The 14,925-nt window shown below is 41.5% G+C and overlaps 1 protein-coding gene across 1 annotated transcript in view; it reads right to left on the reverse strand.

Annotated features, from left to right (window-relative positions):
• The window catches only part of ZC3HAV1 (zinc finger CCCH-type containing, antiviral 1), a 67,414-nt gene that overhangs the window by 30,710 nt on the left and 21,779 nt on the right, over positions 1-14,925 (reverse strand). Inside the window, exons 2-3 of the mRNA XM_079930959.1 lie at positions 12,268-12,403; positions 6,951-7,203 (exon numbers count right to left, since the gene is read on the reverse strand). Of these exons, the coding sequence (XP_079787085.1) occupies positions 6,951-7,203; positions 12,268-12,403 (389 nt within the window). The remainder of the gene's footprint in view (positions 1-6,950; positions 7,204-12,267; positions 12,404-14,925) is intronic.

The following is a 14,925-nucleotide window of genomic DNA, read 5'->3' on the forward strand; positions in this document are numbered from 1 at the left end:
AACACAAGATGTGGAATCAGAACATGCGAGCTCTGCTCCTCTCGAGTCCTGTGAGGCCCTGAAAACATTACTTTTCTTAATTCATAGTATTACTCTTCACTCTTCTAAAAATGATTTAAGGCTGCTCGCAACAGAACTCACTTAAAGCATTTCCCTGGTGGCGCAGTGCTTAAGAATCCACCTGCCAGAGCTCCCGAATATGGCTGCCCCCAGTGCCCATGCCCCAGCGTGAGCACAGCCGCCCCAGCTCTCCAGGAGACTCTCCTAGATCAGCAGCAATGTGGATGAAAGGCTCTTGGTGCTGCAGCCAGGAGTCAGTGCTGTGCCTCTGAGGTGGGAGAGCCAACTTCAGGACACTGGTCCACAAGAGACCTCCCAGCTCCACGTAATATCAAATGGCGAAAATCTCCCAGGGATCTCCATCTCAACACCAACACCCAGCTTCACTCAACGACCAGCAAGCTACAGTGCTGGACATCCTATGCCAAACAACTAGCAAGACAGGAACACAACCCCACCCATTAGCAGAGAGGCTGCCTAAAATCACAATAAGTCCACAGACACCCCAAAACACACCACCAGATGTGGACCTGCCCACCAGAAAGTCAAGATCCAACCTCATCCACCAGAACACAGGCACTAGTCCCCTCCACCACGAAGCCTACACAACCCACTGAACCAACTTTAGCCACTGGGGACAGACACCAAAAACAACTGGAACTACGAACATGCAGCCTGCAAAAAGGAGACCCCAAACACAGTAAGATAAGCAAAATGAGAAGACAGAAAAACACACAGCAGATGAAGGAGCAAGATAAAAACCCACCAGACCTAACAAATGAAGAGGAAATAGGCAGTCTACCTGAAAATGAATTCAGAATAATGATAGTAAAGATGATCCAAAATCTTGGAAATAGAATAGAGAAAATGCAAGAAACACTTAACAAGGACCTAGAAGAACTAAAGATGAAACAAGCAACGATGAACAACACAATGAATGAAATTAAAAATACTCTAGAAGGGATCAATAGCAGAATAACTGAGGCAGAAGAACGGATAAGTGACCTGGAAGATAAAATAGTGGAAATAACTACTGCAGAGCAGAATAAAGAAAAAAGAATGAAAAGAACTGAGGACAGTCTCAGAGAGCTCTGGGACAACATTAAATGCACCAACATTCGAATTATAGGGGTCCCAGAAGAAGAAGAGAAAAAGAAAGGGACTGAGAAAATATTTGAAGAGATTATAGTTGAAAACTTCCCTAATATGGGAAAGGAAATAGTTAATCAGGTGCAGGAAGCACAGAGAGTCCCATACAGGATAAATCCACGGAGAAACATGCCAAGACACATATTAATCAAACTGTCAAAAATTAAATATAAAGAAAACATATTAAAAGCAGCAAGGGAAAAACAACAAATAATATACAAGGGAATCCCCATAAGGTTAACAGCTGACCTTTGAGCAGAAACTCTGCAAGCCAGAAGGGAGTGGCAGGACATACTGAAAGTGATGAAGGAGAAAAACCTACAACCAAGATTACTCTACCCAGCAAGGATCTCATTCAGATTTGATGGAGAAATTAAAACTTTACACACAAGCAAAAGCTGAGAGAGTTCAACACCACCAAACCAGCTTTACAACAAATGCTAAGGGACCTTCTCTAGGCAAGAAACACAAGAGAAGGAAAAGACCTACAAAAACAAACCCAAAACAATTAAGAAAATGGGAATAGGAACATACATATCGATAGTTACCTTAAATGTAAATGGATTAAATGCTCCCACCAAAAGACACAGACTGGCTGAATGGATACAAAAACAAGACCCATACATATGCTGTCTACAAGAGACCCACTTCAGACCTAGGGACACATACAGACTGAAAGTGAGGGGATGGGAAAAGATATTCCATGCAAATGGAAACCAAAAGAAAGCTGGAGTAGCAATTCTCATATCAGACAAAATAGACTTTAAAATAAAGACTATTAGAAGAGAAAAAGAAGGACACTACATAATGATCAAGGGTTCGATCCAAGAAGATATAACAATTGTAAATATTTATGCACCCAACATAGGAGCACCTCAATACATAATGCAAATACTAACAGCCATAAAAGGGGAAATCGACAGTAAAACATTCATAGTAGGGGACTTTAACACCCCACTTTCACCAATGGACAGATCATCCAAAATGAAAATAAATAAGAAAACACAAGCTTTAAATGATACATTAAACAAGATGGACTTAATTGATATTTATAGGACATTCCATCCAAAAACAACAGAATGCACATTTTTCTCAAGTGCTCATGGAACATTCTCCAGGATAGATCATATCTTGGGTCACAAATCAAGCCTTGGTAAATTTAAGAAAATTGAAATTGTATCAAGTATCTTTTCCGACCACAATGCTATGAGACTAGATATCAGTTACAGGAAAAGATCTGTAAAAAATACAAACACATGGAGGGTAAACAATACACTACTTAATAACGAAGTGATCACTGAAGAAATCAAAGAAGAAATCAAAAAATACCTAGAAACAAATGACAATGGAGACACGATGACCGAAAACCTATGGGATGCAGCAAAGGCAGTTCTAAGAGGGAAATTTATAGCAATACAATCGTATCTTAAGAAACAGGAAACATCTCTAATAAACAACCTAACCTTGCACCTAAAGCAATCAGAGAAAGAAGAACAAAAAAGACCCAAAGTTAGCAGAAGGAAAGAAATCATAAAAATCAGATTAGAAATAAATGAAAAAGAAATGAAGGAAACGATAGCAAAGATCAATAAAACTAAAAGCTGGTTCTTTGAGAAGATAAACAAAATTGATAAACCATTAGCCAGACTCATCAAGAAAAGAAGGGAGAAGACTGAAATCAATAGAATTAAAAATGAAAAAGGAGAAGTAACAACTGACACTGCAGAAATACAAAAGATCATGAGAGATTACTACAAGCAACTCTGTGCCAATAAAATGGACAACCTGGAAGAAATGGACAAATTCTTAGAAATGCACAACCTGCCAAGACTGAATCAGGAAGAAATAGAAAATATGAACAGGCCAATCACAAGCACTGAAATTGAAACTGTGATTAAAAATCTTCCAACAAACAAAAGCCCAGGACCAGATGGCTTCACAGGCGAATTCTATCAAACATTTAGAGAAGAGCTAACACCTATCCTGCTCAAACTCTTCCAAAATATAGCAGAGGGAGGAACACTCCCAAACTCATTCTACGAGGCCACCATCACCCTGATACCAAAACCAGACAAGGATGTCACAAAGAAAGAAAACTACAGGCCAATATCACTGATGAACATAGATGCAAAAATCCTCAACAAAATACTAGCAAGCAGAATCCAACAGCACATTAAGAGGATCATACACCATGATCAGGTGGGGCTTATTCCAGGAATGCAAGGATTCTTCAATATACACAAATCAATCAATGTGATACACCATATTAACAAATCGAAGGAGAAAAACCATATGGTCATCTCAATAGATACAGAGAAAACTTTCGACAAAATTCAACACCCATTTATGATAAAAACCCTCCAGAAAGTAGGCATAGAGGGAACTTTCCTCAACATAATAAAGGCCATATATGACAAACCCAAAGCCAACATTGTCCTCAATGGTGAAAAACTGAAAGCATTTCCACTAAGATCAGGAACAAGACAAGGTTGCCCACTCTCACCACTCTTATTCAACGTAGTTTTGGAAGTCTTAGCCACAGCAATCAGAGAAGAAAAGGAAATAAAAGGAATGCAAATCGGAAATAAGAAGTAAAGCTGTCACTGTTTGCAGATGACATGATATACTATACATAGAGAATCCTAAAGATGCTACCAGAAAACTACTAGAGCTAATCAATGAATTTGGTAAAGTAGCAGGATACAAAATTAATGCACAGAAATCTCTGGCATTCCAATACACTAATGATGAAAAAGCTGAAAGTGAAATCAAGAAAACACTCCCATTTACCACTGCAATAAAAAGAATAAAATATCTAGGAATAAGCCTACCTAAGGAGACAAAAGACCTGTATGCAGAAAATTGTAAGACACTGATGAAACAAATTAAAGATGATACAAATAGATGGAGAGATATACCATGTTCTTGGATAGGAAGAATCAACATTGTGAAAATGACTCTACTACCCAAAGCAATCTACAGATTCAATGCAATCCCTATCAAACTACCACTGGCATTTTTCACAGAACTAGAACAAAAAATTTCATAATTTGTATGGAAACACAAAAGACCCCGAATAGCCAAAGCAATCTTGAGAATGAAAAATGAAGCTGGAGGAATCAGGCTCCCTGACTTCGGACTATCCTACAAAGCTACAGTAATCAAGACAGTATGGTGCTGGCACAAAAACAAATATAGATCAATGGAACAGGATAGAAAGCCCAGAGATAAACCCATGCACGTATGGTCACCTTATCTTTGGTAAAGGAGGCAGGAATGTACAGTGGAGAAAGGACAGCCTCTTCAATAAGTGGTGCTGGGAAAACTGGACAGGTACATGTAAAAGTATGAGATTAGAACACTCCCTAACACCATACACAAAAATAAGCTCAAAATGGATTAAAGACCTAAATGTAAGGCCAGAAACTATCAAACTCTTAGAGGAAACATAGGCAGAACACGCTATGACATAAATCACAGCAAGATCCTTTTTGATCCACCTCCTAGAGAAATGGAAATAAAAAAATAAATAAACAAATGGGACCTAATGAAACTTCAAAGTTTTTGCACAGCAAAGGAAACCATAAACAAGACCAAAAGACAACCCTCAGAATGGGAGAAAATATTTGCAAATGAAGCAACTGACAAAGGATTAATCTCCAAAATTTAAAAGCAGCTCATGAAGCTCAATATCCAAAAGACAAACAACCCAATCCAAAAATGGGCAGAAGACCTAAATAGACATTTCTCCAAAGAAGATACACAGAGTGCCAACAAACACATGAAAGCATGCTCAACATCGTTAATCATTAGAGAAATGCAAATCAAAACTACAATGAGATATCATCTCACACCGGTCAGAATGGCCATCATCAAAAAATCTAGAAACAATAAATGCTGGAGAGGGTGTGGAGCAAAGGGAACACTCTTGCACTGCTGGTGAGAATGTGAATGATACAGCCACTATGGAGAACAGTATGGAGGTGCCTTAAAAAACTACAAATAGAACTACCATATGACCCAGCATTCCCACTACTGGGCATATACCCTGAGAAAACCATAATTCAAAAAGAGTCATGTACCAAAATGTTCATTGCAGCTCTATTTACAATAACCAGGAGATGGAAACAACCTAAGTGTCCATCATCAGATGAATGGATAAAGAAGATGTGGCACATATATACAATGGAATATTAGCCATAAAAGGAAACGAAATTGAGTTATCTGTAGTGAGGTGGATGGACCTAGAGTCTGTCATACAGAGTGAAGTAAGTCAGAAAGAGAAAGACAAATACCGTATGCTAACACATATATATGTAATACAAGAAAAAAAAATGTCATGAAGAACCTAGGGGTAAGACAGGAATAAAGACACAGACCTACTAGAGAATGGACTTGAGGGTATGGGGAGCAGGAAGGGTAAGCTGTGACAAAGTGAGAGAGAGGCATGGACATATATACACTACCAAAGGTAAAATAGATAGATAGTGGGAAGCAGCCGCATGGCTCAGGGAGATCAACTCGGTGCTTTGTGACCACCTAGAGGGGTGGAATAGGGAGGGTGGGAGGGAGGGAGACGAAAGAAGGAAGAGATATGGGAACATATGTATATGTATAACTGATTCACTTTGTTATAAAGCAGAAACTAACACACCATTGCAAAGCAATTATACTCCAATAAAGATGTAAAAAAAAAAAAAAAAAAAAAGAATCCACCTGCCAAAGCAGGGGACACGGGTTCGAGCCCTGGTCCACGAGGATCCCACATGCCGTGGAGCAAGTAAGCCCGTGTGCCACCACTACTGAGCCTGCACTATAGAGCCCACGAGCCACAACTACTGAGCCCACGTGCCTAGAGCCCATGCTCTGCAACAAGAGAAGCCATCGCAATGAGGAGCCCGCGCACTGCAACGAAGAGTAGCCCCCCTCGCCGCAACTAGAGAAAGCCCACGCGCAGCAGTGAAGACCCAACGCAGCCAAATAAATAATTTTAAAAAATAGTCACTTAACATTTCCAAGCCTCAGTTTCCTTATCCATTAAGTGAGGCCAATAATACACCTGCGTTGCTTCACAGTTTTGCTGTGAGGAACAGTGATGAGATATTTTAGGTGAAAGTCCCTTGTAAATGATAAAGCATTTCTCAAATATTAAAAGATTCTCTCACAGAATCTTAGTTATATATTCTACTTGCTTCATAAAATTCATCTCCTCTATATCCGCTTAATAAAGATATTAAAAAATGCAAGTGTTAATTCCATTAAACAACATCAAAATGCTTAAGAAATTGTACTGATCACTTCACTGATCATAATAGGATGGCTATTATCCAGAAAAAACAGAAAGTAACAAGTGCTGGTGAGGAGGGGGAGAAATTGAGACCCTAGTGCTTTGCTGATGGGAATGTAAAATGGTGCAGCCACTGTGGAAAACGGTATGGCAGTTCCTCAAATATTTAACACTGAATTACCATGTGATCCAGCAATTCTACTTCAGGGTGTATACTCAAAAAACTGAGGGCTTCCCTGGTGGCGCAGTGGTTGGGAGTCCGCCTGCCGATGCAGGGGATACGGGTTCGTGCCCCGGTCCGGGAAGATCCCACATGCCGCGGAGCAGCTGGCCCGTGAGCCATGGCCGCTGAGCCTGCGCGTCTGGAGCCTGTGCTCCGCAACGGGAGAGGCCACAACAGTGAGAGGTCCGCGTACCACTAAAAAAAAAAAAAAAAAAAGTAGACCGCATTTACCTCTCCGCCCAGAGGGTTTCTTCTGGCGGTGCCTGCTGTTGCAGATGTCCTGGATGTTCTGGACCACACGTGAGCTCAGCCCGTGCTCCCTCATGATGGCCAGCACCTTTCTGTCCATCAGGTTATGGGACCGGAAGCAGTTGGCATAACCACAGTTCCCTCGGGTAAAGTGTTCACAAACGTGGAGCCTTTCACACGGTGGCTGCTGGTTACAAATCTGTCTTCCACCCTCTCCCTTATAATTTTTGCATATCTACAGAACAAAGAAACAATAGTCAGAGATAAAACATGTTTCTCTATGTGCCACACGTTAAGGAAAGTGTATATAAAAATTTCGGCTGTAATGACCTATATGGGAACAGAATCTAAAAAAGAGTGGATAGGGGTTTCCTTGGTGGCGCAGTGGTTGAGAGTCCACCTGCCGATGCAGGGGACATGGGTTCATGCCCCGGTCTGGGAGGATCCCACATGCCGCGGAGCGGCTGGGCCCGTGGGCCATGGTCGCTGGGCCTGCGCGTCCGGAGCCTGTGCTCTGCGACGGGAGAGGCCGCAGCAGTGAGAGGCCCGCGTACCGCAAAAAGATAAAAATAAAATAAAATAAAAATAAAATAAAATAAAATAAAAAAGAGTGGATATATGTATAACTGATTCATTTTGCTGTACAGCAGAAAGTAACACAACAGTGTAAATCAACTATACGCCGATAAAAAATAAATAAATAATTAAAACGCAGCTTTTCTTACTTCCTGATAAGAAAAAAAAAGCAGAAGCAAGCAGAGATATATCAAAGGAAAAAAATGCATGTGTATTCCACAATCTTTGATGAGTTCTTTTCAAGCAATGACTTATTTGCAGCAGAAGAGGCCTACAAACTAACTGAAGGAAACTTGAATTTGATTAACCTCCTTTGGAAGAATCAACATAAGACGGCTAGCTACAGATAGAACCAAACGGGACCCAAAGGGAGCCCTACATTATAAAAGAACCCCAAAGAGGAAGGCCTGTCTTTGGATATCAATTCATTGTTCTATTAAAAGGACATGTGGAGGGACTTCCATGGCGGTCCAGTGTTTAAGACTCCACGCGGTTCGGTCCCTGGTTGGGGAACTAAGATCCCACATGCCGTGCAGTGCAGCCAACAAAAAGGACATGTGGGGACTTCCCTGGTGGCACAGTGGTTAAGACTCCATGCTCCCAATGCAGGGGCCCCAGCTTCAATCCCTGGTCAGGGAACTAGATCCCGCACCATGCCACAAGTAAGAGTTAGCATGCCACAACTAGGGAGCCAGTGTGCCGCAACTAAGGAGCCTGTGAGCCGCAACTGAGGAGCCCACATGCTGCAACTAAGGAGCCTGCCTGCTGCAACTAAGACCCAGTGCAACCAAACTAATTAATTAGTTAATTAATTTTTCAAAAGAGGACATGTGGGTCTTACCTACAACTGCTGGGAGTCTAGAATCTAGTCTCAGCTAGGCAGAATGTCAGTTTCTCAAAAGATCAACTGAAGCAGATAATTTGTATATTCCTATGTAAATAGGTATACCTACGTATCTAGCTCTACAGAGATGTAGTTCTTACTGAAAGGAGAGCAGAAGAAACACTGTCACTGAGGCCAGACCAGGTGATGCAGGACTAGAAGATGCTGGTTGAAGTCTGCAGCCCTGGAAGCAGCTACATGTGACCTCACATCTGAATTACCTACTTGCTCCCAACCTCTCTTTCCTTTACTGTAAAGAAGGAAAATATTTGCTCTCCTCACCTAACCAAGTTGTTGAGCAGATTAAATAATAAAATATGTAAATGTGTTGTGCAAAATATGAAATGTGATGCAAATGTTTGAATCATTACATGAAGAAGCTTAAAGATGAAAACGTTTATAAGTTGTTTCAATAGACTCTGAGCAAACCAGGTCAACACGGGCCACTGTGATGTATCCAAGTGGCAAAGACATGGATTCAGACTCTAACAACAATGACTTAAGCCATATAAACAACTTCTAAACCTGATGCAAATAGATACCATTGCGATAGAGCCTATGATCCAGATTCAAGACTCTAGACCAACAGTTCTCAAAGTGTGGTCCCTGCACAAGCAACATCGGCTCCAGCTGGAAACTTATTAGAAATACAACTCCTTGGGCCCTTCCCCGTATCTACAGAGTCAGAACGGCCAGAGGTAGGGCCCAGCAATCTGGGCTTGACAAACCCTCCAGGTGATTCTGACACACATTTAAAGCTTGAGAACCAGTGTTCTAGAGGCTTGAGTGAAACAAGAATAATTAGTAACTTCACAAATGATACTTTGGTTAACATTCCTAGCTCTATGCTGATGTTTAAGTAAGAACGCTCCTGCCAAAACAAATGAAATCATTTCTTCCTTTTAATAAATACATCTCAGTTACACAAGTTTCTATATAAGGACGTCAGATTTGCCTGATGCTTTTATGTTCTCGCAGGTCAAGGCAAAGTGGAAGAGTGTGAACATTTTAAGTTTTTGAGGGCAGGCAGTGTGTCTTGTCCACTGCTGCCTTCAGAAGCCTGCCCTTGTAGGAACTCCTGAGTGTTAGTTGAATGAATGCAAAACAAACAATAAGTAAAGTGAGATGCAGAAGGATGAAATGCCTTGTCCAGGGCCACAGAGGTGGTTAGTCGCAGAGTCAGGACTTTGAGACACATGGAAGGACCATCGTTGACCGACTATCCTTGGAACTAGCTGAACTCTGGCTGAGCCCCTCCTGCTAAAACCTTGAAAATATTCTGCCCTACTCACCCAAGTTAAATAAAACACTCCTTGAGAGACTACTCTTGCCCCAAATTGTCAAATAGAGACTTATGTTATCGATGCTCTGGTCGATTTTCCACTACAGGAACCAGCGCCTCAGACCTCTGGTTCAGGAAACAGTGCAGTCTGCTAGTCTGTGATCCTACCCCTGACAAGTAGTAAATTAAGTTATTGGCTAAAAATAAACTTCAAGCACACGCCTTCCCACCCCACCCACTAAGCATGGGTACTGAATTATTAAAAGGGAAAGGGAACCTCAGATGACACTTCAGACTCTGTGTGATAAAGGATGACAACAGCATTTTCCTACGAGGACCCTCCCAGCTCTTCTGTCAATGGGCTTTTCCGGGATCCATCAGCAACACCACCTTCTAGTAGGTTCTTCCCTAGAGAAAGGAAGAGCTGTCACTCCCCTTATTCTCCAGGGACGTGATACAGAAAGTCCTTGGTGATTTTGGAGAACAGAAGCAGACAGCAAACCTGATGAGTGACTTTTCCAAACTTCCAAGTTTAACACTAGACTAAGGTTGGACCCCAGGGACACTCCTCTCAAGGGTCACAACAAGACTTCACCTGTCGTCATCCCTTCACATGAAAGGAAAAGGACGGGGTGGGTCTGTTAGTCAACGGGACCTTTAACGAGTTGGTGTGTAAGGCGTCTCCCCATGCTGGTAGCCTGGAGGGACTGAGCTGGCACACAGGCCAAGGGCCATAGGGATCCCAAGACAAGACCTCTAAACCTAGGCTCCTGGAAACGGAGAGAGAGAGAGAGAGAGAGAAATCCAAGTACCTAAATGAAAGAATGCCTGCAGAAATGGCATATATAGTCCTCCTCCACTCTCTCCATCTCTGAAGACATTTTTATAGACGGCCTTGCACTCCTATCTCTCTTGAGCTCAGTGATCAACTCAAAATCACCCCTCATGTCCTAAGGTTTCTAAGTCCTCAGGGAAACACACTGAGCTTAGAGTCAAAAGATGTTTAACCCCCCAGATATCCCTAATAGCTATCTTGCCATAAATAAAAGCACATCTGAATTTCAACCTTGCTTATCTTTAAAAAAAAATATATATATATATATATATATATTTATTTATTTATTTACTTACTTAATTACTTATCTATTTTTGGCTGTGTCAGGTCTTAGTTGCGGCATGAGGGCTTCTCTCTAGTTGTGGCGTGTGCGGGCTCTGTTGCCCCACAGCATGTGGGATCTTAGTTCCCCAACCAGGGATCAAACCTGAGTCCCCTGCATTGGAAGGCGGATTCTTAAGCACTGGACTACCAGGGAAGTCCCCACCTTTGCTTATCTTAATCTCAGTCCCTTCCACTCATTCCACTTGAGCCTTCCATTATGTTTCTGTGCCTCTCTTTCAGTGTGAAGCTAACTTCTCTACACAAGGGTTTTTCTCAGGTCAGATACCATTCTTTAAACAGCACCCTCTGATTTTCAAGTCAATAGTCCTGTGTGGATGAGACTGTTAATTATCTGCCATTGTCCTCACCTTTCTACTAATAATAGAAGCTTCCAAGTTTTAGCTGGACACCTAGTTACCCAGCCAGAAACTACATCTCCCAGCCTCCCTTCTACCTAAGTGTGATCATGTGATAAGTTCTGGCAAATGACATGGAGCAGATGCGCTTTTTTACAATGTCCAAGTTGCATCTTTTAAAAAAGAAAGCTGCTTGCCTTTCACTTACTCCCTCTCTACATTCCTGTTGGTTAGAAAATGATGACAGTGAGAAGAGTCTCCTTGTACCTGGAGGAGGAAGCCACATGTTAAAAGAGAACAGAGATTATCTACTGGTCCAAAAATAGAATGGATATATTATATATAAGATAATAAGGCTGACCTACTGGCCTGAGTCCCTGCGTGACACTGTGGAATCCAGCTGCCTGACCATCGGATACCTACCTGCCTACATCTGGGCAAGACCAAAAGTCAGTAAACTATTTCTGTAAAGGATCAAATGGTAAATATTTTAGGCTTTGCAGGCCATTCAGTCTCTGTTGCAAATACTCAACTCACTCTTGCATGAGAAAGTGGCAATAGACAATATATAAACGAATGGGGGTGGCTGTGTTCCAATTAAACTACAAAAACAGGTGGCAGGTGGGATTTGGACCATGGACCATGGTTTAATGACCCCCAATCCAGACTGTCAAGTGATAGAGAAACAAAGTAATATTTTATTTGAATCACTGCACTTTGAGGTCTCTTTGTTCCAATAACTTAGCCTCAACCAATACACCCTGTCATCTTCCAAAACCCTGCCTCAAAGCCCACCTCTTCCAGGAGGTCACAGGGTTCCCTAGCAGCCTGGCGGGGGAAGCATTGCTGACTCCAATTCTTGTAAAACTTCTAATAGGAAGGAAATTGTTGGAATCTCTCAGATAACTCAGCAACAATCACCTGTTGACAGCCACCTGCAGTCCCTGGTGCTCAGTTTTCTCTGCTCCCATTCCAACACACCCACGATGCCACGCTGCCAACAGCACTCTCCCTGCTTTTCAAACTAAGGAATTAGAACTTACCTCTGGCATAAAAAAAGGGTCATTTTGGAGAAGGAGCACGGCTAATTCCTCTTTGTTCAGTCCAGAGAGTGCATGATTTTTCAGGACCTTGAAGTTATCTTCTGAGAGAATCTCGTGAGAATATTTGCATAAATTCCTGGAAATAAATGACAATGGTCAGTGTTTCCACTTCACAGAAAGTAAAGAAAAAGCAATCATCCAGGGAACTTTCAATGAAAATCAATGCCCATATCCTTTGGTAACTAATACAGGTTGGTCCTGCTTCAAGAGTACACTTTAAAAATATAAATTGATGGGCTTCCCTGGTGGCACAGTGGTTGAGAATCCGCCTGCCGATGCAGGGGACGCGGGTTCGTGCCCCGGTCCGGGAAAATCCCACATGCCGCGGAGCGGCTGGGCCACTGAGCCTGCGCGTCCGGAGCTCCGCAACGGGAGAGGCCACAACAGTGAGAGGCCCGCGTACCACAAAATAAATAAATAAGTAAATTGATGGAACACCTAGATGGGAAAAGGGAATATGAGGATTATTTTCACAAATTATACACTTGTATACTTTATGTATTTATTTTTGGCTGCATTGGGTCTTCGTTGCTGCCCGCAGGCTCTCTATAGTTGCGGCGAGCAGGGGCTACTCTTTGTTGCGGTGCACAGGCTTCTCACTGCAGTGGCTTCTCTTGTTGCCGAGCACAGGCTCTAGGCGCACAGGTTTCAATAGTTGTGGTGCGTGGGCTTCAGTGGTTGTGGCGCGCAGGCTCTAGAGCACAGGCTCAGTAATGTGGCACATGGGCTTAGTTGCTCCGCGGCATGTGGGATCTTCCCCAGCCAGGGCTTGAACCTGTGTCCCCTGCATTGGCAGGTGGATTCCCAACCACTGTGCCACCAGGGAAGCCCCACACATGTATACTTTAAATTATTGCAATACTTCTTCAAACAATGTGTCCTCTAGTATACATTAATAATGTAGGACGAGGAAAAAATGGCAAAGAAACTGATACAAATTTAGTGGAAATGACTGCCCATTGAGAGACAAAGAATAATTAGGATAACACATCTATGGATTGATAATAAAATCAATGCGAGAAGAGAATTCCATTGAACAAACTAAATTAGATGAAATTGTTCCTTGCTTTCTCTCTTCTATGCCTTACATACCAGTGTATACCTATATGATTTGTGACTACAAAGGAATGGAACAAGCTCATAATTGTACATTTCAAACAACTCTACAAAGAGATAAAAATCCTCTTCACTTTAAGACTGATGATGTAGGTCTGATAGTACTTTCTATGATGATGGAATTGTTCTATAATCTGAGCTTCCTAAAATGTAACCCATACATGACTAATGAACACTTGAAATATAGGTAATAAGACTTAAGAAACTAAATTTTCTATTTTACTTTACTTTAATTAATTTAAATTTGAATAGACACACATGACTAGTGGCTACCATACTGCATGGCAGAGATTTCAATCTTTGCTATTCAAAATGTGGCGGGAGAATCAGCAGCTTCACCATTATTTGGGAGCTTGTCACAAATTTAGAATGTCAGGCCCCACCCAAGTTCTAGTGAATCAGAATCCGTCTTTCAACAAGATCCCCAAATGATTTAATCACACTGAAGTCCCACAAGCACTGACTTAGACCATTGAGAAACCCAGACAGTACCGATGTTTTCATTAGACAAACATAATGTGACAGTCATCAATGTTCAGCTAACAAACTCGTTCGACTTCTTAACTTACATACGCTCCCTATAATATCGCCAACGTCCTCGGATTTATGGTTTTAACAGTTGCTAATATGATGGGATCTTAATAGTTTCTGGTTTGCTCAACCGTTATCAAATTGTCAGGAGGTTAGGTAATGGCCAGATTTTCACTACATTACAACCTTTGTACAGACAACCTTTCTTCTTTTACATTATTTCTTGAGATTTATTCCTTTGAGAGTATTGCCTCAAAGGACACAATCAGTTTCCCTGCAGCTTCTGTTTCATTTTGATCTCCTACTCTCCAGAAAACATACCAGCAATCTGAGAGCATGTCTATTTCCCCGCCAGCACATTAACATAGAGTTTTATCACTTTTGCTCCTTCGGTAAGTAGGAAATAGACTTATGGGGGACTTCCCTGGTGGTCAAGCAGTTAAGACTCCCTGCTCCCAATGCAGGGGCCCCAGGTTCGATCCCTGGTCAGGGAACTAGATCCCGCATGCCACATGGTGTAGCCAAAACAAAAAAGAAAATTAAAGAAATAGACTTATGCTTTTAATTTGCACTTTAATTATTAGCAAGACTGAAATATTCCCAAATGTAGGCTTGATGCTTGCATTTCCTCTTACTTATAGTATTTGTTCATATCTTTTAACTGTTTATCTAGTGGAGAATGAGTACTAACCTACAGATTTATAACTGTTCTTTATATTTTTTAATACTAATCTTTACCAGCCTTGTGTATTTCAAATAGTTTTGGATTTTTCCCTTTTGATCAAGAACTTATTAAGGTTGTTGTTCAACAATCTGATTGCTGTTCTATACAATCATATCCTTCCAATTCGCCATTCGTAATTTAGCCCACTGTTTTAATACTTGAGAAATTAATTCCTCCACCACAGCTAGATAACTATACCATTTTGTTTCACCTTTAAAAGAGATATT

The sequence above is a fragment of the Stenella coeruleoalba genome (genome assembly GCF_951394435.1).
Source record: "Stenella coeruleoalba genome assembly, chromosome: 9".
Taxonomy (NCBI): domain Eukaryota; kingdom Metazoa; phylum Chordata; class Mammalia; order Artiodactyla; family Delphinidae; genus Stenella; species Stenella coeruleoalba.